This window comes from Amblyomma americanum, chromosome 11 (assembly GCF_052857255.1).
Source record: "Amblyomma americanum isolate KBUSLIRL-KWMA chromosome 11, ASM5285725v1, whole genome shotgun sequence".
NCBI classification, from domain to species: Eukaryota; Metazoa; Arthropoda; class Arachnida; order Ixodida; family Ixodidae; genus Amblyomma; species Amblyomma americanum.
The window spans coordinates 27,194,438-27,220,702 of record NC_135507.1 but is presented as its reverse complement, the minus strand read 5'-3'; the positions used below and the strand labels follow the sequence as shown (position 1 = coordinate 27,220,702).

General features: G+C 47.7%; 1 protein-coding gene across 1 annotated transcript in view; it reads right to left on the bottom strand.

The window, feature by feature from the left end:
• Positions 1-26,265, bottom strand: part of LOC144110255 (BBSome complex member BBS2-like) — a 48,705-nt gene that overhangs the window by 17,301 nt on the left and 5,139 nt on the right. The window contains exons 2-11 of the mRNA XM_077643101.1: positions 23,749-23,973; positions 22,838-22,963; positions 20,366-20,428; positions 18,755-18,937; positions 17,188-17,274; positions 14,773-14,908; positions 13,644-13,741; positions 12,427-12,519; positions 7,568-7,624; positions 4,642-4,739 (exon numbers count right to left, since the gene is read on the bottom strand). Of these exons, the coding sequence (XP_077499227.1) occupies positions 4,642-4,739; positions 7,568-7,624; positions 12,427-12,519; positions 13,644-13,741; positions 14,773-14,908; positions 17,188-17,274; positions 18,755-18,937; positions 20,366-20,428; positions 22,838-22,963; positions 23,749-23,973 (1,166 nt within the window). The remainder of the gene's footprint in view (positions 1-4,641; positions 4,740-7,567; positions 7,625-12,426; positions 12,520-13,643; positions 13,742-14,772; positions 14,909-17,187; positions 17,275-18,754; positions 18,938-20,365; positions 20,429-22,837; positions 22,964-23,748; positions 23,974-26,265) is intronic.

Below are 26,265 nucleotides of genomic sequence, written 5' to 3'. Positions count from 1 at the left end.
TTACGCATCTGATCCGTACCTCCTTCTGTCCACCCTTCGGCGGCGCCAGGCCCGCGTTTCGCGCCAGGGTTTCTTCCTTTCCTCCTCACCCTTCGCCCCCCCCCTCTTATTCCCCCTTGCCCGACCCTTCCCTCCCGCGCGGGCTCTCAGTGCGCCTCTCAGAAAGGCAATTGCTTTCACGCTGTTGGTGGCTGCGCAGTGTTTGTGTGTTTCTGGCACTTCAAGGCGAATCATGGCTCGTGACGCGGACGCTTTCGCCGACGTGCGCTACCACAGGCTGCAACAGTGGCGGAGGTGAGTTATTTTCGCTACAGGTGGCGCGCCGTCCGCGAAAACCTCTTCGTTATTTCGAGCAGTGCGCACTTCCATGTACTGCTGGGGCGCCGGTGAAAAGTGCGAGGAAAGTTTGCCAAGGCCTGCGTTTGGCAACATCGCCGGGCCAGGAGTGGAGCGCTAAAATAAGCAAGATGTCTTAGCACTGACCTAATAGCGAAATGCAGAGAAGAGAACAGACGAGAAAGTCGAGCGCACGTGTGTCGTGTAACGAGACCACCGACACCCCGGCTGCTTTGTGCTCGACACGCGAGGCCTGTGCGCAACCGTCAGCGTTGCTCTCTACCTGCTGCAGCGGCGGTAGCGATTCGTCGACGACACGTGACACCGCCTGACGGGTGACGAAGGGAAAGCGCGCCGCGCACGTGTACTTTTTGTCGCGCGGCCAGCTGCTGGCGTGTGTGCGTGCGTTGCGTCGCCGCTAGATGGCGCTACGTGTACAAGCCTCGCTTCAACCAAGCGCTCTCTTCGCCTGCGTTGTCATGCGTCGATGAAATTCAGTCGGATAAAAATCGAGAAAAAGAGCCGCTTTTCCCCGTCGAAGGACCCCCCTTTCGTGCCAATGGCTTAGGCTGAATCATGAATCTGCTAGCGTGAGCATTGTGAGTATGCAGGGAAGGAACTACCCCCGACAATGCAGGGAGGTGACTGTCCCCTGTTCACCTGCCACTCCCTGCATTATTACGCTAGCAGGTTCATGAGAATCTGCCGGCGCCATTGGTTGGAAGGGGGTCCTTTGACGGGTGGTGGTGGTGGTTATTTTTTTATTAAAATAATAGTAAAAAGGAAGGAAAATATTTTTTCTACGCCCGCCTTCTGCCATCGATGCTGAAGCACCTGAGCTGGGGCAGCGGAAATAAAGGATAGCAGGCAGAATGGAGAAATGAAATGAAAGAGGTGAGGGGACAGGAAGAGAGGATAGGGGGAGAAGTAATATGTACAAACTATTTACTCCATAAGAAATGTGTCCAGGTTGTGCGCGTGATTGTTCATGTTGGAGGAATTAAAACGCGCACAGCATTGTGTTGGCTACAACTGGAGTTGGGCGTCTAGTTGTTAATTGTTCAAGGTAGAACTCGCGGAGCATTCGGTCACTGCGTGTAACTACCTGGCGGAGAACAGACGGGACGTCAAGCCCGTGTGTTCGAGGAATGCACAGATTCTCACCAAGGTTCGCTCACGAGTGCGCGCACTGCCCTGCGGCCACAATAGCGTCTTGAGGAAGTCTGGTAGTATGCCCAGCATCGGCGAACGCGGCACAGTGAAGGAGCAGGTGCTCTAGTGTTTCCACTGCACCACATCCGTCACACACATCACTCGTCGCGATTCCGTGACGCTCCCGTCGTTCCCCGGGCCACACAGCCAATGCGTGCGCGGAGGATCATTACACGTTGCGACCGTGTAAGTGCACGATAGCCGGTGATACTGTTTGACGGGGAAAATTCGCTTTGTTTTATTTGTATCCGACTGGACATTCAAAGAGATAGTCCACGGAGAAAAGCAGCATACAGGTTAATCGTAATGCGAGCAGATCCTAACACAAAAGCATCTGTTAAAGCGATGGTACCAGAAATATGCAAATCGCAACAAGAACGTGTAACACAAAACAAAGTAGTGATCAGGTACAGCATGCACGAGCGTTTCTGTCATTTACGTCAGTCACTGCAGCGACCGAGGCAAGTAACGTGACGCTGAGGGGCGGGGCCTTATAGGCAAAGAAATAAGGAATCCTTTTTCGTCTGTTTACGCGTCTTTGCTCCTTTTCCTCTCGAAATCAGAGCAGCTAGCTGCCGGTACACGCCGCTCTATCTGTACCGCGCTGTCAGCAGCCGAATGTTTTGCTACGGCCACGCCGGTCACACGTGAGCCGAGGACGCGGGCCGGGAGAGGCCTATTAACGGCAACATACGAAGGGCGCGTGGCGCGCGGATTCAGCGCTCGCATCATGCCGTTCTTTCGCCTCTGCAGCAGATTTGGGTTGGAAAACGTTTATTATCGGCTTGAGTTATAAATGGGTTTGTTGATCTTGTTAGGTGGCCGTCAGTGGAGACTGGCGGCGACCTCTTCGGCTCTCGTCACCACCTGTACTTGGGTTTCCAGGTCGGAGCTGAGCAACAAGGTCTCCCACGGGCCCAGGAGCGCGAGCCTCCTGAGCGATATTGGTAGAGGATCTCTCGGACAGTCCCAGAAGATGTGGTCTACGGTGCCTATGCCGCCGCATTTGCTGCACTCCAGCTTAAATCTATTCGGGTACACATGGCTTAGGACAGCTGGATTAGGGAGAGTTTTTGTTCGAAGTTGTCTCCACGGTACCTCCTGTTCTTTGTTTAGGCTTTTATGCGGAGCAGGGAAGGTTAGCCTTTCTAGCCTGTAATGCTTAGTAATCTCATGGCAGGTATTAAGGCCGTCTCTCGTCATGTCGACGTCCGAGTTAGCGTCCACAGCTCGGCCGATAGATCCTCGAGATCGTGGGCTGCCTCGTTCCCCGGGCTTGAGGAGTGAGCCGGTACCCAAACCAATTCCACGTCTGTCCTGTCTTTCGGGTAATTCCTGATGATTCCCAAGGAGATGGGAGATATTCTGCCCTGGGCGAAATTGCCAATGGCTGCTTTTGCATCGCTGACAATCACTTCTGCTCGCGGGTTTGTCAACGCCAAGGCGATTGCCGCTTCTTCGGCTATTTCTGAAGAGTTGGTGCGTACTGTCGCGTTCGCTATGAGTTGGCCTTCCTCGGTCACCGCGGCTATCGTGAATGCTTTCTCGGGTGTTGGGTAAGCTGCCGCGTCTACGTAGACTGCGTCCTGTCGGAACTCAAGTTTCTTAGCTAGGGCTTTTGCTCTGGCCTTGCGTCTTCCTTCGTGATGGACGGGGTGCATATTTTTCGGTAATGGTTTTACCGTGATTGTCCTTCGGAGGATGGACGGGATTTTTCGAGTATCCACGTTGAGCGGTTCCGCGTTTGTTCCGAGCCTTTCTAGGATTGCTCTACCCGCATTGGTTCTAGTGAGCCCGAGCTCTTGCATTCTACGATGGGCCTCAGTCAATTCGTCTAGCGTGTTGTGTAGGCCGAGTTGCAGTAACTTCTCAGTGGAGGTGTTGACTGGTAGACCTAGGGCTGCCTTGTAGGCCTGCCTGATGAGACCTTCAATTTTGAGTTTCTCAGCGTTGTATAACATGTAGAGATGTATAAAGGGAGATTTGTATAACGGGAGAGATGCACAGTTCAACCTCGTTATAACGAAGTTGACGGGGCCCGGCGATTACTTCGTTATAGGCGCAGCTTCGTTATAGCCCGTGTTGACCGAGCTTCCAAGGGGAATCGTCCTTCCTTCGTTATATCCGTTACTTCGTTACAATGAGATTCGTCACGCCTTGAAGAGTACTAAATCGGACCAGTTGGTGTCGCATACTTCATGGGATAAGGAGGCCAACATACAGGAGAAATTGGATATTGGTTTTTAGGGAAAGGATATGGCGCAGTATCTGTCTCATATCGGCAGACACCTGAACCGCACCATAAGGGAAGGGATAAAGGAGGCAATGAAAGAAGAAAGGAAGGAAGAGGTGCCACAGTGGAGGGTTCCGGAATAATTTCGACCACCTGGGGATCTTTAACGTGCACTGACTTCGCACAGCGCACGGGCGCCTTAGCGTTTCGCCTCCATCGAAATGCGGCCGCCGCGGTCGGGTTCGAAGCCGGGAACTCCTGATCAGTAGCCGAGCTCTCTAACCACTGAGCCACCGCGGCTGGTACACACTGGTGCAGACCAATTGTAAAGTCATACTGAATACGATACTCGTAACGAAGACATGCAGTTACGGTCTCCTATTTATTCCTTATAATTTCCCTCTTCTTCCTGCATGCAGCCGCCGTGGTGGCTGAGTGGTTATGGCGCTCGGCTGCTGGCCCGGAAGACGCGGGTTCGATCCCGGCCGCGGCGGTCGAATATCGATGGAGGCGGAATTCTAGAGGCCCGTGTGGTGTGCGATGTCAGTGCACGATAGAGAACCCCAGGTGGTCGAAATTTCCGGAGCCCTCAACTACGGCGTCTCTCATAGCTGGAGTCGCTTTGGGACGTTAAACCCCCATAAACCAAACCTAAACCAGTCTTTTTCCTGCATGCCGGTTAAGGTTAAAAGACCTATGACACTTTGATGATGTTTGATTATGAATCCGGGAGCGCCACTTCTTTATCCAGCGACAAACAGATGTACTGCGCTCGCAGACTTGGCAGCCATCTTGCTGATTCGGAACAAGCGTCTGGCGGCGCTAAACGAATCAGCAACTTTTTCGCGGGGCATACTCACTAGACGAGGCTCTCGCCGTCGAAGATGCCCTCGGCGAAGAGGATCACAGCCCGGATGACGGTCTCGTTGTTGGTTTCCAAGGCCAATTCCACGTGCGGCTGCGTCGCATGACATCACGCTCGCTTGTACTTACCACTGCACCCTAGACCCAAATACACCTATATGGGTGTAAAAAGGGAGTAAACTAAAGGGTGTGCGCTAGGGGAGAGTTTTACTTCCTTTTTACTCCATTTGTTTAGAGTGTGTGGCGACTGGGAGGATGGGAGAGAGGCCTTCCTAACACTGCTGATTGTATGGAGGAGCACAGATGGCGTGCAAAAAAAAAAAGGGGGTACTAAAACTAGCGACGCGCCAAGCTGCTGGAAATGCGAGTACGGGCGTACATACTTGCGTTTTAGTCCCACATAGGCGTATTCGTGTTTGTGGGGTATGACGCCATTTCCGGCTGGTTGCATAATGGGATGTTGCGCGCTAGCAACAGTGCGCGAGCAACTCGGCTGCACATCCACGGTCTCCGACGGTCAAGCCATTTTCCACACGCTCGCTGGCCGCGCACCCCTACAAAAAATGGTCTATAGACTTCTTATAGACTCTATTGCCTTCCTATAGACATTTATTTTTGTCTATTGATAGTCTACAGACTGTCTATAGACAAAAGTCTACTAAAAGTGTATGGCCATAGATTGTCTATAGACTGTCGGTAGGATTTATATTGACCCCCTATAAAAATGGTCTATAGACTTCTTATAGACTCTATTGCCTTCCTATAGACATTTATTTTTGTCTATTGATAGTCTACAGACTGTCTATAGACAAAAGTCTACTAAAAGTGTATGGCCATAAATCTATAGATTGTCTATAGACTGTCGGTAGGATTTATATTGACCATAGACTTTTCTCTAGGATTTGCATATAGAAAGTTTATAGACTTTACAGACAGAAGTCTATGGACAGCCTATAGACTATCTAAAGAAGTTTTTGTAGGGGTGGAGCCTGAAGAGCTCGGCCGCGCCTCCGTGACGCCCTCCGCGATAAATTCATTCGCCCCAGTCCGCAGAGAAGTACAGTTCTTGACCTCACGAATTTGGCAGCGACTGCCGTAGCAATGAGCCCTTTTGAGTTTCTTTTTCAAAGAGCGTTGGCCTATGGCCGCAGAAGTGCGACCCCAATAGCAGCACCTCTTCTATTTTATGACGCTGCCAAAACAATATAATCTGAGATGATGCAGCAATCGTAGCCAACCAGTCTCAAGAGCAGACGACGCTTCGTAGGATCCCTCATTTAGAATCCGCCGCAGTTATGTGGCAAGACCTGGAAACTTTCGCTTTTTGTATCATTGCTTCTGGGCGTGGAGACGAGCTGGGGTTGCCAGAATTGAAGGCGAGGAAATAAGCTTTCCGCCGAGTCTAACACACCGCCGATTGGGCGAGGCGCCGAAAATATACCGAGGTGCAAAGAAACGCAGATTTTTCTACCCTTTGCAGGTAAGAAACATGCACCACCGCGGTTGATAAAACAATTTCATCGGAATTTTTTTCCGGTAGGCTTTCGCAAACAAACTTCGTGACAGCATAGAAAACTAGTCATACGAACAGATACTTAGACATCTAAGAAGGGAAAAAAAGAACAATTTTTGTACGACAGCATAATCTTACCGGTACTCACCTACTGGGCAGAAACGTGGAGGCTAACGAAGAGTTCAGCTTAAGTTAAGGACAAAGCAGCGAGCCATGGAAAGAAAAATGATAGGTGTAACGTTAAGAGACCGGAAGCGGGCAGAGTGGGTGAGGGAACAAACACGAGTTAATGACATCCTAGTAGAAATCAAGAGGAAGAAATGGGCTTGGGCAGGGCATGTGATGCGAAGGCAAGATAACCGCTGGTCCTTATGAGGGTAACGGAGTGGATTCCAAGAGAAAGTAAGCGTAGCAGGGGGCGGCAGAAGGTTAGGTGGGTGGATGAGATTAAGAAGTTTGCAGGCAAAGGGTGGATGCAGCTGGCAAAGGATAGGGTTAATTGGAGAGACATGGGAGAGGCCTTTGCCCTGCAGTGGGTGTAGTAAGGCTGATGATGATGATGATGATGTTGATGATTTAAAATCCGTGTCCTCTCTTACGTAGAAACAAGTTACATGGGAAGGTATAAGTGAAATCAATAACATTACCTGGCCAACCGTGGCTTGTCGGCTTGCAAAATGTTAAAGATTTCATTTTGTTTGTAGACTTGGACACGAAACAAAAAAGAACGAAAAGGAGAAAAAAAAGCGTGGTAGATCCGCGTAAACTATTGAAAAGTTAATTTAAGATGATTGAAACCGAAACAATGCAGCGATGAAGCAAACAGAAACCCAATTCACAACGCCCACGTTTCTACACGGAGCTCGTGAAAAGTTGGGGCCAGGCAGCACTGTTCCTCGAGTGCTTTGTCCAATCGCATCGCTTGACAGGGTGCTTAATAATAATAATTGGTTTTTGGGGAAAGGAAATGGTGCAGTATCTGTCTCATATATCGTTGGACACCTGAACCGCGCCGTAAGGGAAGGGATAAAGGAGGGAGTGAAAGAAGAAAGGAAGAATTAGGTACCGTAGTGGAGGGCTCCGGAATAATTTCGACCACCTGGGGATCTTTAACGTGCACTGACATCGCACAGCACACGGGCGCCTTAGCGTTTTTCCTCCATAAAAACGCAGCCGCCGCGGTCGGGTTCGAACCCGGGAACTCCGGATCAGTAGTCGAGCTTCCAGCTCCGGTTTAACTCCGGCTCACGGGAGAGCTGTGAAGCTTAGTTTCTGGCCAGGCTTAAAAGTCTGTGTAGGCCCCAGGAACAGTGCATATGCTGGGATTCTTTGTTTGTATACATACATCACTATTGTAATACTAATTGGTGTAGCTGATGTCGAATAAGGAGATATTCACTGGTGCTCACCGGGACGCCGTCCGAGCCCGAGTTGATGGCAAGGAGCGTCTTCAGCTGTGTGTTGGCCTGCGCAGTATGAAGCGGTCGCCTTTGTTAAATCGGAATGCATAGCCAACTGACATTTTTGACAAATAATTTTTAAAATGAGTTATGAAATATTCATCGGAAATGGGAGCTTCATATCAGTCACAGTTATCGGCCGAATACTACTGCGTGGAATCCTACTTTACTACTGCGTGCAATACATCAGGATATTCCTGAATGCAGCGGGTTATCTTTTTCATATTTTCTGTGTGTTTCTACAACGGGACCTCCATTTTTCGTTTTCTGTTTCTTGCTCGGCACTTTCTTTCTCCAAACTCACGTGGATGACACTATGACATATCCTTCTTGTATAGTGTGCACTTATGCCAATATTGCATGCTACACTACAAATAGCGATATATATATATATATATATATATATATATATATATATATATATATATATATATATATATATATATATATATATATATATATATATATATATATCGAAAAAGGCTGGTCCTCCAGCCGGAACGTCGTGAATTAAATCCTGTATGTTTCTTCAAATTTTGGTGATTTTATATTATATTGACCAAATCAGCTGCCAGAAATCACTTTTAATATATATATATATATATATATATATATATATATATATATATATATATATATATATATATATATATATATATATATATATATATATGTGTGTGTAAGTAATAAACGCTTATTAAAGACAGGGGTACTCTTGTATGCCAACCTACGTCCACGATTGTAGTGGTACGGATGCACAGACGGACAAAATGTGCGACTACGAGATAACACATTCCTTATATTAAAACAAACACTAATATTCTTAAACAATTAACCAGAACACAGCTGATTCATAAAGTGCGGCGAACGCTGAGCAAGCTTTCGGTAGAGTGAACCATCGCGCAAAGAGCACTTGTTTTGACTTATTTCTGTAAACACTGCAGGTAGATCGTATTCTCTGGAACACATTTTTGCGGTTTGGCAGCGAAAGCTACGAGTGAGCTCAAGGGGGCGGCACCTCGGCTTTTGTGGTGGAACGATGAAGCTATCGCTAAGTAGCAGCGGATAACGTGTGATTGCAGCAGGTGTAACGTGTGTTACTCCAATAATTTAGCTGTTATAAGGTGCAAATGCTGACCATGCATGAGTAGTAGTAGGACAGCGGAACGGATGCATGGCACCAGATTTGCAAAAAAATGGGTACGGATTTAAAGAAAAAATCCACGAAAAAATTACCATGATAAGAGTTTAAAGAAAAAAAAAACACTGTGAAGGGAGGGAGTTTTCGCAGTTCTCAGAGCCGTTTTTTTTTTCATGCTTGTTCACGATTACACGGGTCCACACTCCAAATCTGACGGGAGTAAAAGGGGTATACAGGGATCAGTCCTTTTTGGACTGAGTTGCTACAGCCATTAGTCCCTCGAGCAATAAATATTACTTTGTTACAAAATTGCTGTAAGAGTCACAGTTACTCTCTTTACGGACTGACGGCTGTTATGGAGGAATACGTGTCACGGATATAGTCCCGTTTTACTCTTCTTTTTTTTAATGAAGAGCGCACGAGCTTTTCGATCATAAAAAAGGCGCCCGTCTGGGTGGTTCATTTTTAAAAATAATTTCGCGCGCACAGCTGAAGGGCTGCGGGTAATTTTGCCCATCCGCGCCGCCGCGGTGGCTCAGTGGTTATGGTGCTCGGCTCCTGACCCGAAAGACGCGGCTTCGATACCGGCCGTGGCGGTCGAATTTCGATGGAGGCGAAATTCTGGAGGCCCGTGTACTGTGCGATGTCAGTGCACGTGAAAGAACCCCAGGTGGTCGAAATTTCCGGAGCCCTCCAATACGGCGTCCCTCATAGCCTGAGTCGCTTTGGGACGTTAAACCCCCATAAACATAAACTAAGTTTGCCCATCCGAGCTGCTTTAACGAGCGTGAGTAAAACAGCTCTTGAGTGATGCCAGAACACTTGTTCCTTACGCGTTATAATCGCGGCGTTTTGCGAGCGTTGCTTGCACCGCATGTATTTGCGGTGACAAAAACCGCTGGTATGAGCCGCTTGAGACGCTTATCGCGGACACTGGCGAGCTTTATCTGACAACGCCGTTGCTCGCACATGGCGTGTGTGCTGAGAGGAGTGCGCTTCATTGTACGCTGAATGTGCAACGAAGTCTGTGTCCGGCTGCAGGTCTAAGTGCTTCGAAGCGGCCGCTTTGTGCTTGGTACAAAAAAAGAAAGAAGTCTTGTTGCCGGAGAGAGGGGCTGCTTGTTCTAAATCGATGTTGTTTCTTGTGGTAATCTTGTATTTGCTGCATAGTGTTATTTTGTTAACCCAGTCAAAAAGTACGACAAAGCTAGTCCCAAAATACAACAGAACATTCTTGCGTCCTGTTGTTACGACAAAATTTTCTGTAGTATTGCGAATATGTCTGTTGTCACCAGAAATGGCTTTGTCGTACGACAGGAGACTACACTGTAATACAGAAAATCCTGTTGTCAGTACAAGGAGTTGATGTCAGGTGCCAAAGTACTACAGAAAATCTGTTTTAACGACAGAAAATTTCCTGTTGTGTTTTTTCGACTTTGGCAATTATTATTATTATTATTATTATTATTATTATTATTATTATTATTATTATTATTATTTTATGCCCTGTGTGTGCGAGCGTGAATGTAAATAACGAGCTCTCGGCGTCCTCGCATGCGCGGACGTTTTAAATAGAATAACTAACTATAGCAGTTACTTTAGCGGCACTAATTAGTTTGATGCGAATAGGAAGATTAATGTGATCGCAGCTGGTGCATGCAGAGTTAATTATAGGTCAATGGAAGAGGCCTTTGTACTGCATCGGGCGTAATCAGGTTGATGGCGATGACGATGAATTGCTTTGCTAACTCGGATTTATTGTTTGTAACTCAAGCCTCTGCTCACTCAACCATCTTTCTTACTCCAAAAACCAGAACAACACAATTTTGTTGTGGGCGAGTCGCTCACCACTCACGTTAAAATTTAGTTCAGTTTTCGTTGATTACTCTGTCCACAGCATTTACACCTTTCTTTTCCTTCTTTCACCTTCTCTTTCATTCTTTCCTTCAAGGCGCGGTTCAGGTGCCCACGGAGAGTGAGACAGTTGCTGCGCCTTTCCTCTCCTGATAACTGATTATTATTTATGGCTTTAAATCAGAATACACACAGGCATACATCCATACTTGTTATAACGAAGTTGACGGGGTGCGGCGATTACTTCGTTATATCCGTAGCTTTGTTATATCCCGTGTTGACCACACACACACACACACACACACACACACACACACACACACACACACACACACACACACACACACACACACACACACACACACACACACACACACACACACACACACACACACACACACACACACACACACACACACACACACACACACACACACACACACACACACACACACACACACACACACACACACACACACACACACACACACACACACACACACACACACACACACACACACACACACACACACACACACACACACACACACACACACACACACACACACACATATATATATATATATATATATATATATATATATATAGCAGACAAGGTAAAGGAAATGAGGGGCTCGTTTGATAAACATATTAAGGAAGCAAACAGTCACCGAAACCAAGGGGCATAGGGGAATGTTTTTAATCCTTTTTTTGTAGTGCCAATCAATCGGTTTAAAGAAAATTACTTATAAAGCAGCAGAAAAAACAACCATGCCGCCGGTGGGATCCGAACCCACGACCTCCGAATATCGCGTCCGGTGCTCTTACCAACTGAGCTACGGTGACGGCTGTACAATCTGCTGCTTTCGTGGGTATTTATGTGTACTGCATGTAAGCGAACCTTGAGTGTTCACCAGCGCCACCCTCGTCCATAGCGGTGGACATAGCACGTCCTGTAATACCGCGAGTGTGACGTAGAACGTCATCTAACGGCGAGGACGGAAACTGTGCGAGAGCCCTCTTATGCTACCTATGGCAACAAGATTGCCAGAACCGAGACCCCCGTTAAGCTATTAGCAGACAAGGTAAAGGAAATGAGGGGCTCGTTTGATAAACATGTTAAGGAAGCAAACAGTCACCGAAACTAAGGGCCATAGGGGAATGTTTTTAATCTTTTTTCGTAGTGCCAATCAATCGGTTTAAAGAAAATTACTTATAAAGCAGCAGAAAAAACAACCATGCCGCCGGTGGGATCCGAACCCACGACCTCCGAATATCGCGTCCGGTGCTCTTCGTGGGTTTGGATCCCACCGGCGGCATGGTTGTTTTTTCTGCTGCTTTATAAGTAATTTTCTTTAAACCGATTGATTGGCACTAAAAAAAAGATTAAAAACATTCCCCTATGCCCCTTGGTTTCGGTGACTGTTTGCTTCCTTAATATATATATATATATATATATATATATATATATATATATATATATATATATATATATATATATATATATATATATATATATATATATATATATATGCACGTGTAATACATGCGCCAACAAGTTCTCGCGCCGTGGATGCGCAGAGGAGACATGGGCCCTCACACTAAGCAATGCAGACTTAGCACCCATATGCGAACAGCACAGCGTACTAGACAATTTCAGGTTGCACGCCTTGGCTGCGAGACAACTGGTCTTTCTGCTGTGGCGTCCATGTACCGCAAAAATTGTGCTCGCGCCTGTACATGCTTATACACACGGTAGGTGTGCACAAGCGTGTCTTGGTGACACACGGTATAGCGGATGGCGCGCTCTCACCGGTATGGAGCCGTAGCGTTGGTCTGTGGCTGTTCCAGCCGCCGCCGGCCCCTTGGCGTTGGCCTCGTAGTTCCGCATCTCCATCAGCAGCATCTGCGCATGCGCGTTTGCTCAGTGAACATCAGTCCTGCAGCGACGTTAGCGTCACAGCCTGTGTCACATTGCATGAATTGTGACTGTGCTACGATATCGGTACTCTGTGTAGATGACATGTGGGGTTCAACGTATCGAAGTTACACGTGGGCTATGAGGAACGCCGTATAGTGGAGGGCTCCGGATTAATTTCGACCAGCGGGGGGTTATTCAATAATAATAATAATAATAATAATAATAATAATAATAATAATAATAATAATAATAATAATAATAATAATTGGTTCTTGGGGAAAGGAAATGGCGCAGTATCTGTCTCATATATCGTTGGACACCTGAACCGCGCCCTAAGGGAAGGGATAAAGGGGGGAGTGAAAGAAGAAAGGAAAAATGAGGTGCCGCAGTGGAGGGCTCCGGAATAATTTCCACCACCTGGGGATCTTTAACGTGCACTGACGTCGCACAGCACACGGGCGCCTTAGCGTTTTTCCTCCATAAAAACGCAGCCGCCGCGGGGGGTTATTCAACGAGCTCTAGCACAGCACATCACACGAGGGTCTTTTGCATTTCGCTTCCATCGAATGCGGTGATATAATTGGTTTTTGGGGAAAGGAAATGGCGCAGTATCTGTCTCATATATCGTTGGACACCTGAACCGCGCCGTAAGGGAAGGGATAAAGGAGGGAGTGAAAGAAGGGAAGAAAGAGGTGCCGTAGTGGAGGGCTCCGGAATCATTTCGACCACCTGGGGATCTTTAACGTGCACTTACATCGCACAGCACACGGGCGTCTTAGCGTTTTTCCTCCATAAAAACGCAGCCGCGAAATCGCGTCAGGATTTAAACTCGAGACCCTGTACTTGGTAGCCGATCGCCAAAGGCGCTGAGTCACCGCGGCAATTTGCTGACGATGCTATCGTGAAATGTTAGGCAAGGTTAGCGGCACTACTGACACTGTAAGCATAAGATTTCAACAGTGTAGCATACGAACTTCGGACCAACAAAAGCGTTAAATGGTAACGACGTTAGTGTCAGGTTTTGATAGCGTTAGCAAAAACACCTTAGCTGGAAAGACGACGTGGCCACGTTGAAGGACTTCCTCTACGCGCGGGAATTTCACACTCGCCTGCTTCTTGTGGCTGAGCTCCCGCACGGTGTCCTGTTCGAACGTGGCGTCTGCCAACTGCTGCCGCAGTTCGGTGGTCGTCGGAAGGTAGCCCCGGACTGCGGGAACAAGATACACGTGCGGGACGTTCAACTTGCTGCCCTGGAAGTTCTTTGGTCATTCCGGTTTCGAGACCTCCCACTGAACCCGAGCATTAAACCCGCAAACTGGTCATGGGTAATAGCCAGGTTTTGTGTGCCAGTTTTTTTTTGAACTAGTAGAATTAAACAAATCCGATGCTGCCCTCCCCACGCTGCAGCGGAAGAAACGTCTATGTGACCACCTTTACAACTTTTTCTAGACAGTCTATAGACTGTCCATAGACCTCTGTTTATAAAGTCTATAGACTGTCTACAGACAAATTCTAGAGAACAGTCTATAGGCAATACAAATGCTGTAGACATTCTATCGACAATCTCTAGACATATGGCCGTACACTTTTAGTATAATTTTGTCTGTAGACAGTCTATAGACTATGAATAGACAAAAATATTTATAGGAAGGCAATAGAGTCTATAAGAAGGCTATAGCCTGTCTAAAGACCATTTTTATAAGGGCAAGGGGATAGTGCTAACCAACTGAAATGCCATCTCGGTAAATGGTTATCATTGTCCGCAGACACGTTGGCCAGCACCGTTTTGTTTGCCAAAGGAGGAAACGAGATTAAAAAGTACCGTCTTTAACGAGCATTGAAACACGCTTCACGCTGCTTGATGTGCAGCAGTGATGTTTGCCAGTTTTAGTTTCATGGCAATAGCGCGGTCTTCATGAGAGAAGGGAACGGCGACCACTGAAACAAAAAAATCTATGTTGCCAGAATAGTACCCCATCAATTTGGCGCTCACGAGTAAGAGATGTTGACAGTCAAGAAGCGTTGCTGTAACGGCTGCCACCACCAGTGTTAGCGAAGATTCGAAGGGGAGCGCCTTGGAGTCTGGCTGATGCTTTTGCTCTGGAGTCAACATATAAATTCCGTTTCATCATCGTCATCAGTCTGACGGCGCCCACTGCAGGACAAAGGCCTCTCCCACATCTTTCCAATTAACAGTATCTTCTGATTACGTAAAATTCTATCTACGATGGGACGTACCTTCTCCGTTGACAGAACACACGATGAGCTCCTCGCGGCCGTCGTGGCAATAATCGGCCTGCACGATTCCCGCCACGCTGTGAGCGAAGCTGTCACGGAACACCACCTCGCCCGTCAGCAGGTTTCGGGCGTCCACCTGCATGGGTGCGGTGAAGGTCGGGTCGGCTGTGGCTTTATATTCGGCACGCAAAAGATGCACGAGGGGAATCATTATAACCAGGCTGCAGTAGAAGTACTCCGATGGCGATGGGTGAGAGACTGGTTCGCCGCAGAGATAAAACAACTGTACTTCTCACGCTGCTCTAGGGGGAGGTACTACACAACACAACACGACATAGCGCTGTACAACACAACACAACACAGCGCAACATAACATATAACAACACAGCACTTTAATAATAATAATAATAATTGGTTTTTGGGGAAAGGAAATGGCGCAGTATCTGTCTCGTATATCGTTGGACACTTGAACTGCGCCTTAAGGGAAGGATAAAGGAGGGAGTGAAAGAAGAAAGAGGTGCCGTAGTGGAGGGCTCCGGAATAATTTCGACCGCCTGGGGATCTTTAACGTGCGCTGACATCGCACAGCACACAGGCGCCTTAGCGTTTTGTCTGCATAAAACGCAGCCGCCGCGGTCGGGTTCGAACCCGGGAACTCCGAATCAGTGGCCGAGCGCCCTAACCACTGAGCCACCGCGGCGGGTTGCCGAGAACGTTCCCGGGGTTGAATATGCGCATGCAGAATCCGCGGCAGCTTGAGCAATGTTCGTGCACGCTGCTAATGATCACATAATGATTCTTGCGAAAGTAAGGACGAAGAACATGAAAGAACAGCACAACACAACGCAACATAATTCATCACGAAACAAAACAACAAAAACAACACAATACAACACAATACAACACGACACGACACAACATGACACGACACGACTCAACAGAATAAGCTTTACTGCGCTCAAAGAAAACAAGCACACGAGTCGGGCCCCTCAAAATCTCAAAGGGCTCGGCTGGCAGTGCCTACCAGTCAGTAGAGAGAAAAATGCACAGGCACTGTAATCCGAAATGGAATTAAAGCGAAGAAAATAAGATCAAATCAGTAACCGCTCGAAAGATCTTAATTAAGCCAAGTATAAAGTGACACAGCTATGCCATACGTCTTCCCTATCCGTCCTCATTTTACACGCTAACCTCCTGGTCTTCCCGTAATACTGTCATTCGCCGGCATGTGGATGCGAGGGCTCTTGGCTACAGCATACCCCACCGACCGCGGTGGTATTTAAACCGAAGAAATTTGCATATGCATCCTGCTGTGAAACAGACTGTGATTCACTCGGGGGAAGCGTGGGGGAGGTGCTCAGTTCGAGAAGAACAATAGGATACGCTAGAAAAGTGTACTTAAAAATCGTAGAAACAAACGAACGGCCAGACATACGAGAAGACGATCCTGGAGCAAGCATTTATCATGTGACCTGACCTGTGAAACCTTACCACAGTGTACTGGGACGGGAAAGCCAGACCGTAGGCGATCTCTGCTCTAACATGTGCTTAAGGTGTGAGATGCCTAATCAACACATCATCCTGTGGCGTACGTGTGGTGCCTGCTACAGCAGAAGCAGTGACATAAAAGGCGAATGTCCAGACCCCGTAGAGAATCTGCTACGGGTCCAATTGGACTTCTTTTTGGAAATGTGGCGGAGAGTTTGAAGGATGCTTCACTCCCGCCACCGGTTGGCGTGGTATTGCACTAACCTCCGGGATCGGCCTTGTCTTTAGCGCGTCTTTACTATCCTGTCTTTCTATCCCATCTTTCAACTCTCCTACTATCTGCACGTGGTAGCGATTGTGGCTCGGCTTGAGCCAGTGAGCAGGCCTGTGCACTTTCCTTTTCTTTCTTCCTGGCAGCAACAGACAGACAAACAGACATAAAGGACCCGCCGCGGTGGCTCAGTGGTTAGGGCGCTCGACTACTGATCCGGAGTTTCCGGGTTCGAACCCGACCGCGGCGGCTGCGTTTTTATGGAGGAAAATCGCTAAGGCGCCCGTGTGCTGTGCGATGTCAGTGCACGTTAAAGATCCCCAGGTGGTCGAAATTATTCCGGAGCCCTCCACTACGGCACCTCTTCCTTTCTTCTTTCACTCCCTCCTTTATCCCTTCCCTTACGGCGCGGTTCATGTGTCCAACGATATATGAGACAGATACTGTGCCATTTCCTTTCCCCAAAAACCAATTATTAACAGACATAAAGGGTCCCTTGCTCGCACTGCCATTATCGGTGGCGTACTTCTGCGCGCGAGTTGTCTCCCTGCTGGGATGATATGGAATTACCAGCCCGTTTGTTTTTAAACCAGACTTGGTGCAACGCCTGAACGACTGTTACCAGCAATAGAGGAACGGGCGGATGTGAGCCGTACCTTTCCGTTGCTCCAACCCGTGATGAGCTCTGGCTGTCCGTCGCCATCGATGTCGTACCCGTGTAAGCACACGGCGTGGTTCTTGGACTGCGCACCAAAGCACCAATCTGCTCGAGCAGAGCAGAGGAGAACGCTGTGCAGGCAGGAACTCTAGTCTTGGCGACTCGCTCAGAGAGGCGTTCCCGTAGAGATGTATGTCATAGCAACAGCACAAACGGGACGAGGCGTCGAATAGCTGTGATGCGCCCTCTCTTTGGTTGATCAATAAGTGCAGTTGTAACAACTTAGTGAGAAAAAAGCCTGTCGGACATCCCCGGAAATAAATTAGTTTTTATGAAAGCAAAGAGTCAGTAAATGTCCTCGCTTCTCGGTGGACACCTTATTTGCGCCGTAGCGGAATTAGTGGTTTGTGAAAAAAAACGAAATGGCGCAGTATCTGTCTCATATATCGTTGGACACCTGAACCACGCCGCAAGGGAAGGGAGAAAGGTGGGAGTGAAAGAAGTGAGAAAAGAGGTGCCGCAGTGGATGAGGAGGAGGAGGGGGAAAACTTTTAATCAGAAAACTATAATCACGTCCTCTTGAGTTCAGGTGTCCAGCGATATGTGAGACAGATACTGCGCCATTTCCTTTGCCCCAAAACCAATTATTATTATTAATATTATTGAGTGAAGCCCTCAGTCCAGGGCTCCATGTGCCACCGCTACCCTGCGTGCCCACTTAAGTCTGCTTAAGAGCGTAAATGCTTTCCCTTTCCTCTCTTTCTCCTTCCATATAATTTTTATTTTTTATTATTTGAAATTTTGTGTTGGCTTTGTTTTTATTTTATTTTATTTTATTTTAATTTCTTTTTTGTTGTATATTTATTTTTAGTTTCTTTTGTACCTTTATTTTATATTATCCTAAGTAAGCCTTCTTGCGCATTTACATCGTTCTTCATCGAATCAGTCACACAAAACCTGCTTCAAACACAGCTTTTATTTTCATTAACTCAATTTAATTCACTAATTAAAATTCATCAACCAAACTTTTCCCATTTCAAGATTTACTCACGCAGTACCCATTACAATCAAACTTTTGCGCATTTATCTCCACAGAACGAGATAATCGTGCGGGCAAAATTTGCGGACACTTTTAGCTGACGCGACATAACCATATAATGCTTTCGCATTTAAAATTTCGACCATTTGGAGATCTTTAACGGGCACTGACATCGCATAGCACACTTGCGTCTTTTGCGCTTCGCCTCCATACCCGCCGCGGTGGCTCAGTGGTTAGAGCGCTCGGCTACTGATCCGGAGTTCCCGGGCTCGAACCCGACCGCGGCGGCTTCGTTTTTATTGAGGCAAAACGCAAAGGGCACTCATGTGCTGTGCGATGTCAGTGCACGTTAAAGATCCCCAGGTGGTCGAAATTATTCCGGAGCCCTGCACTACGGCACCTCTTTCTTCTCTCACGCCCTGCTTTATCCCTTCCCTTACGGCGCGGTTCAGGTGTCCGCCGAGATGTGAGAGATATACTGCGTCATTTCCTTCCTCCAAAAACCGGTCTTCATTTTCATTCTCGCCTTGATCCTCCAGATGCGCTCGGTGCCCCGGTACACTCCGATGGTGCCGTTGGCGAGTGCGTAGGCGAAGCACTCCTGCGTTAGCGGGCACAGCGCTGTGATGGCCTCGGTCTCGGTGATCTCGGCCACGATGACGTCATCGCGAAACACCCGGATGTCGAAGTCCTCCGACCCCACCAGGAGCTGCGAAACACGCACACGACTTCGAATAGGCCATTTAATGGTGTTCACCAGGCACATAGCTTCCGCTCTCTCATTGGATCGGAAACGTGACAGATTTGCTCCGCTGGAATTATGCATTACAGTGCAGCATTCACGTGTTCGCAATAATATGATGTCTCCTTTTTATTTATAGCCTTGGTTCTCAAACTCTTCAGCGCATAATGCAGCGCAGAACAGCGCCTTCCCTGTCATTCCCTTAATTTTGCGGGACATCGTCAGCACATTGGAGGTTGCTGAGGCATTTACCGTTAACTGTTTCATAATAGGAAAAAGATTTTTGTCCGACTACCGGACATACTTTTCATAAAAGGAAAGGGTCTCTGTGCAGTCTTTGCTGATATGTGCTGACGTGCGCATGTATATAATATGTGCTTATGCATGCATGTATACATATGTGATGCTGCCTCTGTGTCGAAATAAGCGATTGTAGACTCGTCAAGCTCTCCAAGGACAGCTTTTTTTCTACAGTCCCTCATCTACTTTTTTTCGCCTACACGATGACAGATACACGAGTTAGTTCAATTCAGTATTTGCCTAACATCCCTACGTTTGGCTGTACCGTGACTTGGTTACAGAGCACTTGCCTGACGCCTGATGTTACCACCGCATCAAATGTTTTCGCGTGGTCCACGAAGGCAATGTATAGCTACTTTGTTTTCTGCGAATTTCTCTGTATTCTGAGCTGCGAATATGACGAATGTAGACCACCGTTTCGTAGTAGTTGTTGTTGTTAGCCTATCAAAAGATGGCACATACCCACACTGGGGGATCGGCCAAGAATCGGGTGGCTATTCACCTGAACGCAGTTAACGAAAAGGAAAAGCACGTGGGAGCGCAACACCGGTGAATTCTTCCTCATGAACAGAAAAGGGATGAGAGTTTTGATTTCAAAATTATAAGATTAATAATAAAGAGAGGGATTAAATAATAATTTTTAAGTCAAAATGTAATAATTGATAGAAAAGTTTGGAACACTTAGCAAGGCAGTCGGTGAGATTCTATCAGGAAATTTAGAACAGCGGTACAAACAGATCTGTGGCTGAACCCAAATGTGGTGGCGCCAAATGACAGCCAGAAAGGGCTGCTCAAACTAAGACCAAGATGCTGCAAGGGCTCCTCCAGCGACCTTTTTCTCAGAGAGTTGAATCGGCGACAATACAGCCAAAAATGTTCTATAGATTCAGGCTCACGGCAAAAATGCACAAAGGGGAGAGAGCGCCAAACCCGATTTGTGTAAATAGAAATTTAGAGGGGTGATGCGGCAGCGCAGCCTCGTCAGTGATACTTCAAGCTGCCGAGAGCAACAAATTTTCCTGTTCCAATAATATTTAAGGTCGTCTACATCGTTCTTTGAGTGACGTCATATCCGCTGAGAGGCAGAACACGCACCTCGTTGAGGCCGTCCTTGTTGTAGTCGTAGAGAGCAAGCGCCCTCACGTTGTCTCCGGTCACCTGCGGAAATGGAATAAGACACCACTGTCATGACACCTTTGCCGATGAGCAATTATGCAAAGCCCCCAGTCTCTTTAGGGCTGTTGTCCAGTGTGCCGCGATATGACCAGAAGGGCATGTACTAAACTATAACATAACTCCAACGTAACATAACTCTAACATAACGTAACATAACTATAACGTAACATACTAATTTTTAAACATAAATACGCCTATGGGGGAGTAAAAATTGTGGCTCCAATCCACGCTGTGAAGGTGGTTGGACAGCGAAGCTGTAAAACGGCACCCAAGTACCCTTTGCGACGTCACTTGAAAATTCACTCACGTGGCTGTACAAAGAGGCAAACCAGAGAAAAGAGAACTGTACTTATATTACCATTTATTACTTCACAGTGATATTCACGACTGCTTTATGATCAGTATGATATACGTACACTGAGACCTTCAGTTCTAAGTGTTGAGATATTCATTGCTAAGGTTAAATCAATGCATGAACCATGAATGGTGGTTGGCTGAGTTGCATTGTTGAGTGTTCTCATTGTTCATGCGCACCTTATCATCCATCATGGGCTTTTGATGCTTGTTTTGTGTTTTTTTTCTTAATGAAAACGTGTACTGAGCTGTATACTGTGTGCCTGATTTGAAAGGAGATTTACCCTTTATATATTGTGTTGAAATATATTTTCCAATTTATTTTTGTTTTTATTTTAATGCTATATAACCTATTCATTTTATTTTTATTATTTTGTTTCTTTTCGTTTTTTAGAGCATCGACCCAATGTTGGCTATGCATTGGAAAAGACCGGTCCTACAAGGGACCACCATTGGCCAATATATCCCCAATATTGGGCCGATGCCCTGTGCTGCTAGGGAAAAAACCTACGAATAGCAAATATTTTTAGCTGGCGTCAGTAAAATTGCGAAAACAGCTGTAGTGGGATACTGCTCGAGGAGAAAGAGGCATATTCCCCTCAAAGACACCTTCCAGACAATGGCGCCGAGCGGTTTTTATGAAGTAGCGGTTAATTCGTCGTTAATTCCTTGTCACGCTACCGTGACAAGAGATTAACCACGCATTAACTGCAATGGCCTCGCAATCCGTGGACACAATTAGCTGGTGGGCCCCGCTTTTGAGGGGCGTTCCCAGGCGAGAAAAACGATCTGTGTCAAAACAGGACAAAATGTTTTGTAGTTTTGTCCTAACGACAGATTTTTCTTCCGTTCTGTATTATTTGTCTGTAGTTTTTTCTTTAGCACTTTTCTGTAGTAGCTACATAAACTCTGTTGTGACTACAAAAATTTGTTGTTGCTACAAGCTTTTGGTCGAAAACATTGCGGAAAATCTGTTGGGGCGCTCGACTACTGATCCGGAGTTCCCGGGTTCGAACCCGACCGCGGAGGCTGCGTTTTTATGGAGGAAGAACGCTAAGGCGCCCGTGTGCTCTGCGATGTCAGTGCACGTTAAAGATCCCCAGGTGGTCGAAATTATTCCTGAGCCCTCCACTACGGCACCTCTTCTTCCTTTCTTTCCCTCCCTCCTTTATCCCTTCCCTTACGGCGCGGTTCAGGTGTCCAACGATATATGAGACAGATACTGCGCCATTTCCTTTCCCCAAAAACCAATTATTATTATTATGACAGGAACTTTTCTGTTGTATTTTTCGACTTGGTTTCGCCGCTTCGTTCTTGAGTTGTATTCGACTATATTCGATATGATACACCGATCGAGTGCAAACTAAGCCAAATTTCACCCGTGAGGAATGTAAAACTGTGCGTGAAACGGCGTCTGAAAGAACCCTTCATGGCAAATGCGGAAAATATCACTGCGACGTGCGATACTTGGATCGGTGAAAACGCCTGAAGACGTCGATGGGTGAGAAGCGTTGGGTGAGCTGTCGAGTGCGGCAGTTACAATCATCGCATCGACGGGAACGCCGAGTGCCGATTGTGTCACTTGATTGCTTACTTCGCGGTTACCTCGCGTGGGGTCGCAACTGCCACATCTGCCCGAAAGTTACTGTGAAGAAAAAAGGAACGCCGACCAAAAGGGAAGAAGCATCAGTCATCGCAAGAGAAAAGAATTGGCTGTCACGTCGATATCTGGAATCCCTGATAATTCAAACAACAGACAAAACCCTTAACCACAACGCAGGAAATCTCCCGCCTACATACGCAAGATGCTTGGGGCGATTACTGCGACGCACTTAAGCTTTGTGCTGTGGGCTTTCCGCCCAGTGATCAAGGCTTCCGTATGGAAGCCGAAACGTCTTCGTTTTAAACAACAACCTTTTGGTCGGCGTTCCTTTTTTCTTCATACATGAATCTTCTACCCGACCAGACGAGTTTTCGTCAGACTTTAATTTTCAAAGTTAGTGTGCCTTCTAAAGTCACAATGACTGTAAGCCGTACCGTCCAGAAGACGTCCTCCCCCTGGTGGTCGAACCCCTGTATGGAGCAGTTTCCGCCGACGAGCACCACGGGGTTCCTCAGGCTACCAAGGTAGCCAGTGGTCACGCTGTTAGCACCGTCCGCCACCTGCATCACGCCACTGACATGCAAGGAGAGCTACGCGGTTTCTGGACACCTTATCGCCATGTCGGTGCGTGGCGCGTTAAATAGGCTCGAAACCAGCTTTCACAAGACCGCACAGAGACACCTTCTGAACTCCGAAGCGCGCGAAGTGGTTCCACAAAGCGCCCGCTTGAAGAAACCCCGCAAAACGATGACAATTAAACTGTCACGCTTGGAGCCTGAATTGTGATAAGCGTGTTACAGCAGTGTTGCGGCGTGTTCCACGAACCTCTTCTAGTTACCATCGGTCTATCTGCTTCTACCTTCAGCTCGTCAATGCAGTGCTACTTTTTTGCACCTGGAATTAAGTTGCACTGCAGCCGAGGCTACCCTTGCAGAGAGGTCTGTTTCACACTGTAATGCGACAAATGCTTCTCCTTGCTCTGTCGGGATTGGTATGGACTGAGGTCCTGATTATTGCTGCGATATCATTAGAAGCCTCCTTGGGAGAGAGATATGCCGTCGGTCATGAAATTCGTGCATTGGCTGGAGTGGAGTGACTTCACCAGACCGGATAATCCTCATTGGCTGAAGAGAAGTACGTCACTTCCGGTAAAGGCATCAACAGCCTATAACGCTTTCGTACTGCCAACACAATGAAATGACTTGTCCTTGTGAATGTTTCCGCGCCCATGGCAGTTTGTCGCTGGGCGTCTAATCAATACGTCAGCACCCAAAGTAGCGACCCCGGGCGTGTCCTCGCAATAGGAAAATACGTATCGGGTTGGTGCATATCCCGTGGGGCACACCTCTCTGAAGAAAAGGTCACAGTTGTTCTCCACGTCGTAGGCGAGCAGCGAGGTCGGCGTGCCAACCAGCAGCACGTCCTCCTTGGCGCCCGGCTTGAGGCTGTCGGCTGCCACACAGCTCACCGTCTGGTTGACGTTGAGCAGGGACACGTCCCCGCTGGCTGCGCCCTCCCAGCGATCGCCATCGCGCTGCCGGGCCGCCCCTTGGTTGTTGTGCACGAGAACCTGCGTTACGCCGGTACACCTCTCACGACAGCGCCCTCTAGGGAAAAGGCCGCTCCCAAGGATTAGGTGGCCAGCCAAGGAGACCATATAGGCTTAGCCTAGCCAGCGTACTCTTAGCGAGTTATGAGCTTATTGAATTCAGTGCCTCCATGACATAGTGCTTGCAGCACAAAGCCTCATGAGAAACAGCCCTTATGTATGATCCAGACACATTGCCGGAGTCCTAATGCTAGCACGATAAAAAAAGTCTCCCGCCTATTAACGCGATAGCGTTAACGAGCTCGTGTCACAGAAAAGCCGGTGTCGTCGGAGTCGGCCTTTGGCCGTGAGTGAAAAATGCCGCATCTCGGTGGACACCTGAACCGCGCCGTAAGGGAAGGGATTTTAACGCGACAACATTAAGGATTGAAGGATGGTTTGATGGATTGATTGATAGGTTGAATGATTGATCGATTGATTGATTGATCGATCGACCGATTGATTGATCCATCGATCGATTTCTCCTTACGGCGCGATCCGGGTGTCCAGCGAGAAATGTGAGACAGGCGTCATTTCCTTTCCATAAAAGCAGTTGTTCATTCCATTTTCCTTCCCTTACGGCCCGGTTCGGGTGTCCGCCAAGATATAGGTGAGACAGGCGTCCTTTCCTTAAATTGTCCAACGGGCCACGCGTCGCGCCGAACGGGTGATGGCGTTCTACTCCTCGGCGACGCTGCGACACGACACGGTGTTGCGTCTCGCTCTTAAAGACGAAGCTTAAGCGTCCTACAATTTTAAATCAGTTATTCAGATATATGGGTGTGTCAACGAAGTAGAGAGGTAGTAGCCGAGCCCTCTTCATTCCTTAAAACCAATTTTTCGACAAAATGAACAAGCCAGTTGGGGGACAGTAGGCATGGCATAATATAATTTTGCGTTTGAAACACGTCCTTTTTTATGCCTTAGACTCTTCAATGAGTGTTCGATGTAAAAATTTGGCGCAAAAGCGGAGTGGAAGAAATATGAATTGAATATAGCGATGTGTTTTTACAAAACCGGATGTAGCAGCCCTAGTTCTGCAAATAAACCGGGTTCGATATAGCCCGTCCAGTACAGAAACATGAAAGTCCTTTTAAGTAAAAAAATGGCTCCAGTGCACTGTGTGGTAGCAGTCAATTACCTGTTGCAACTTAAAAATTCACACGGGTGAAACCAGACAGAAGTGAAATATACTTGAGAGCTGTATGCCTGATGGAGACATGCTGCTTGTATTCAGTTTTAACGTGATAGCGTTAATGAGCTCGTGTCGCAGAAAAGCCGGTGTCGTCGGCGTCGGCCGTGAGCGAAAAATCTCTCCTCCCCGTGAGCGGAAAAAAATTAATGCGGATCAGCTCAGCTACAGCTAATCCAGGATATACGAAGCGAAATATGTCGGCGTTCACTGTGTTGATTGGCGTTGGCGTTGACACTGTTAAAGGAAGGGCGCATAACTGGCTCCTTGGATATGCGGACGCCTCATTCGTGCTTTGATGCATGTGGGGCGGTGAGAGAGAGATGTGGCCTGAATGCATTAGCGCTGACAGCGTTGTGGCTGACATGCGGCACTGCAGCAATAGCTAGGCCGCAGCGTTCATTTGGTGGTCAATCTCTCGCGGTCAATCTCTCGCGATCAACTGCATGTCAATTCCCAGAGTGGCAGGGAGGGTGCGCTGCCTATCCAGTGTGCGCAACGCAATCAAGGCAGGCTTTTGCAGTTGGACACCAACGCCACGCCACGTACATGAAAGCGATATTGAGGTCTCCACTGACCCACGGAGCCGGTTGTGCACCTTTCCTTTCGTAAAAATGAACGGCCTTTGCAAAGTTGTCAACGCCAATGAAGTCTATGAACGCCGTCGGCTCACTTGTTTTGTTTGGTTTTTGAGGAAAGGAAATGGCACAGTAACCTTCTCACATGTCTCGGTGGACACCCGAACGGCGCCGTAAAGGAAAGGACAAAGGAGGGGGGGTAAAGAAGAGAGAACTGAAAATTGAAAGTTGGAATTTAAGGAAAGGCGCGGCGCTGCGGCGGAAAAACCTGTGGCTCGGTGCTACTAGTGGCGCATGCGCAGTAGTGACTATGGCGCGAGAGAGAGAGATCCGCGGCGAGGCGCGCATTGTGACGTCATGTGCCTCCTCGGAGCACCGCCACGGCGAAATCCCGGTTTCGCGGTCAGTAAAGCTTTCGCTTTAAAATCCCTCCTCCTCCTCCCCGCAATGCACCCCACTGCCCCAACAGATGGCGCGCGACGACAGCGCCTCCCGCTCGTCACG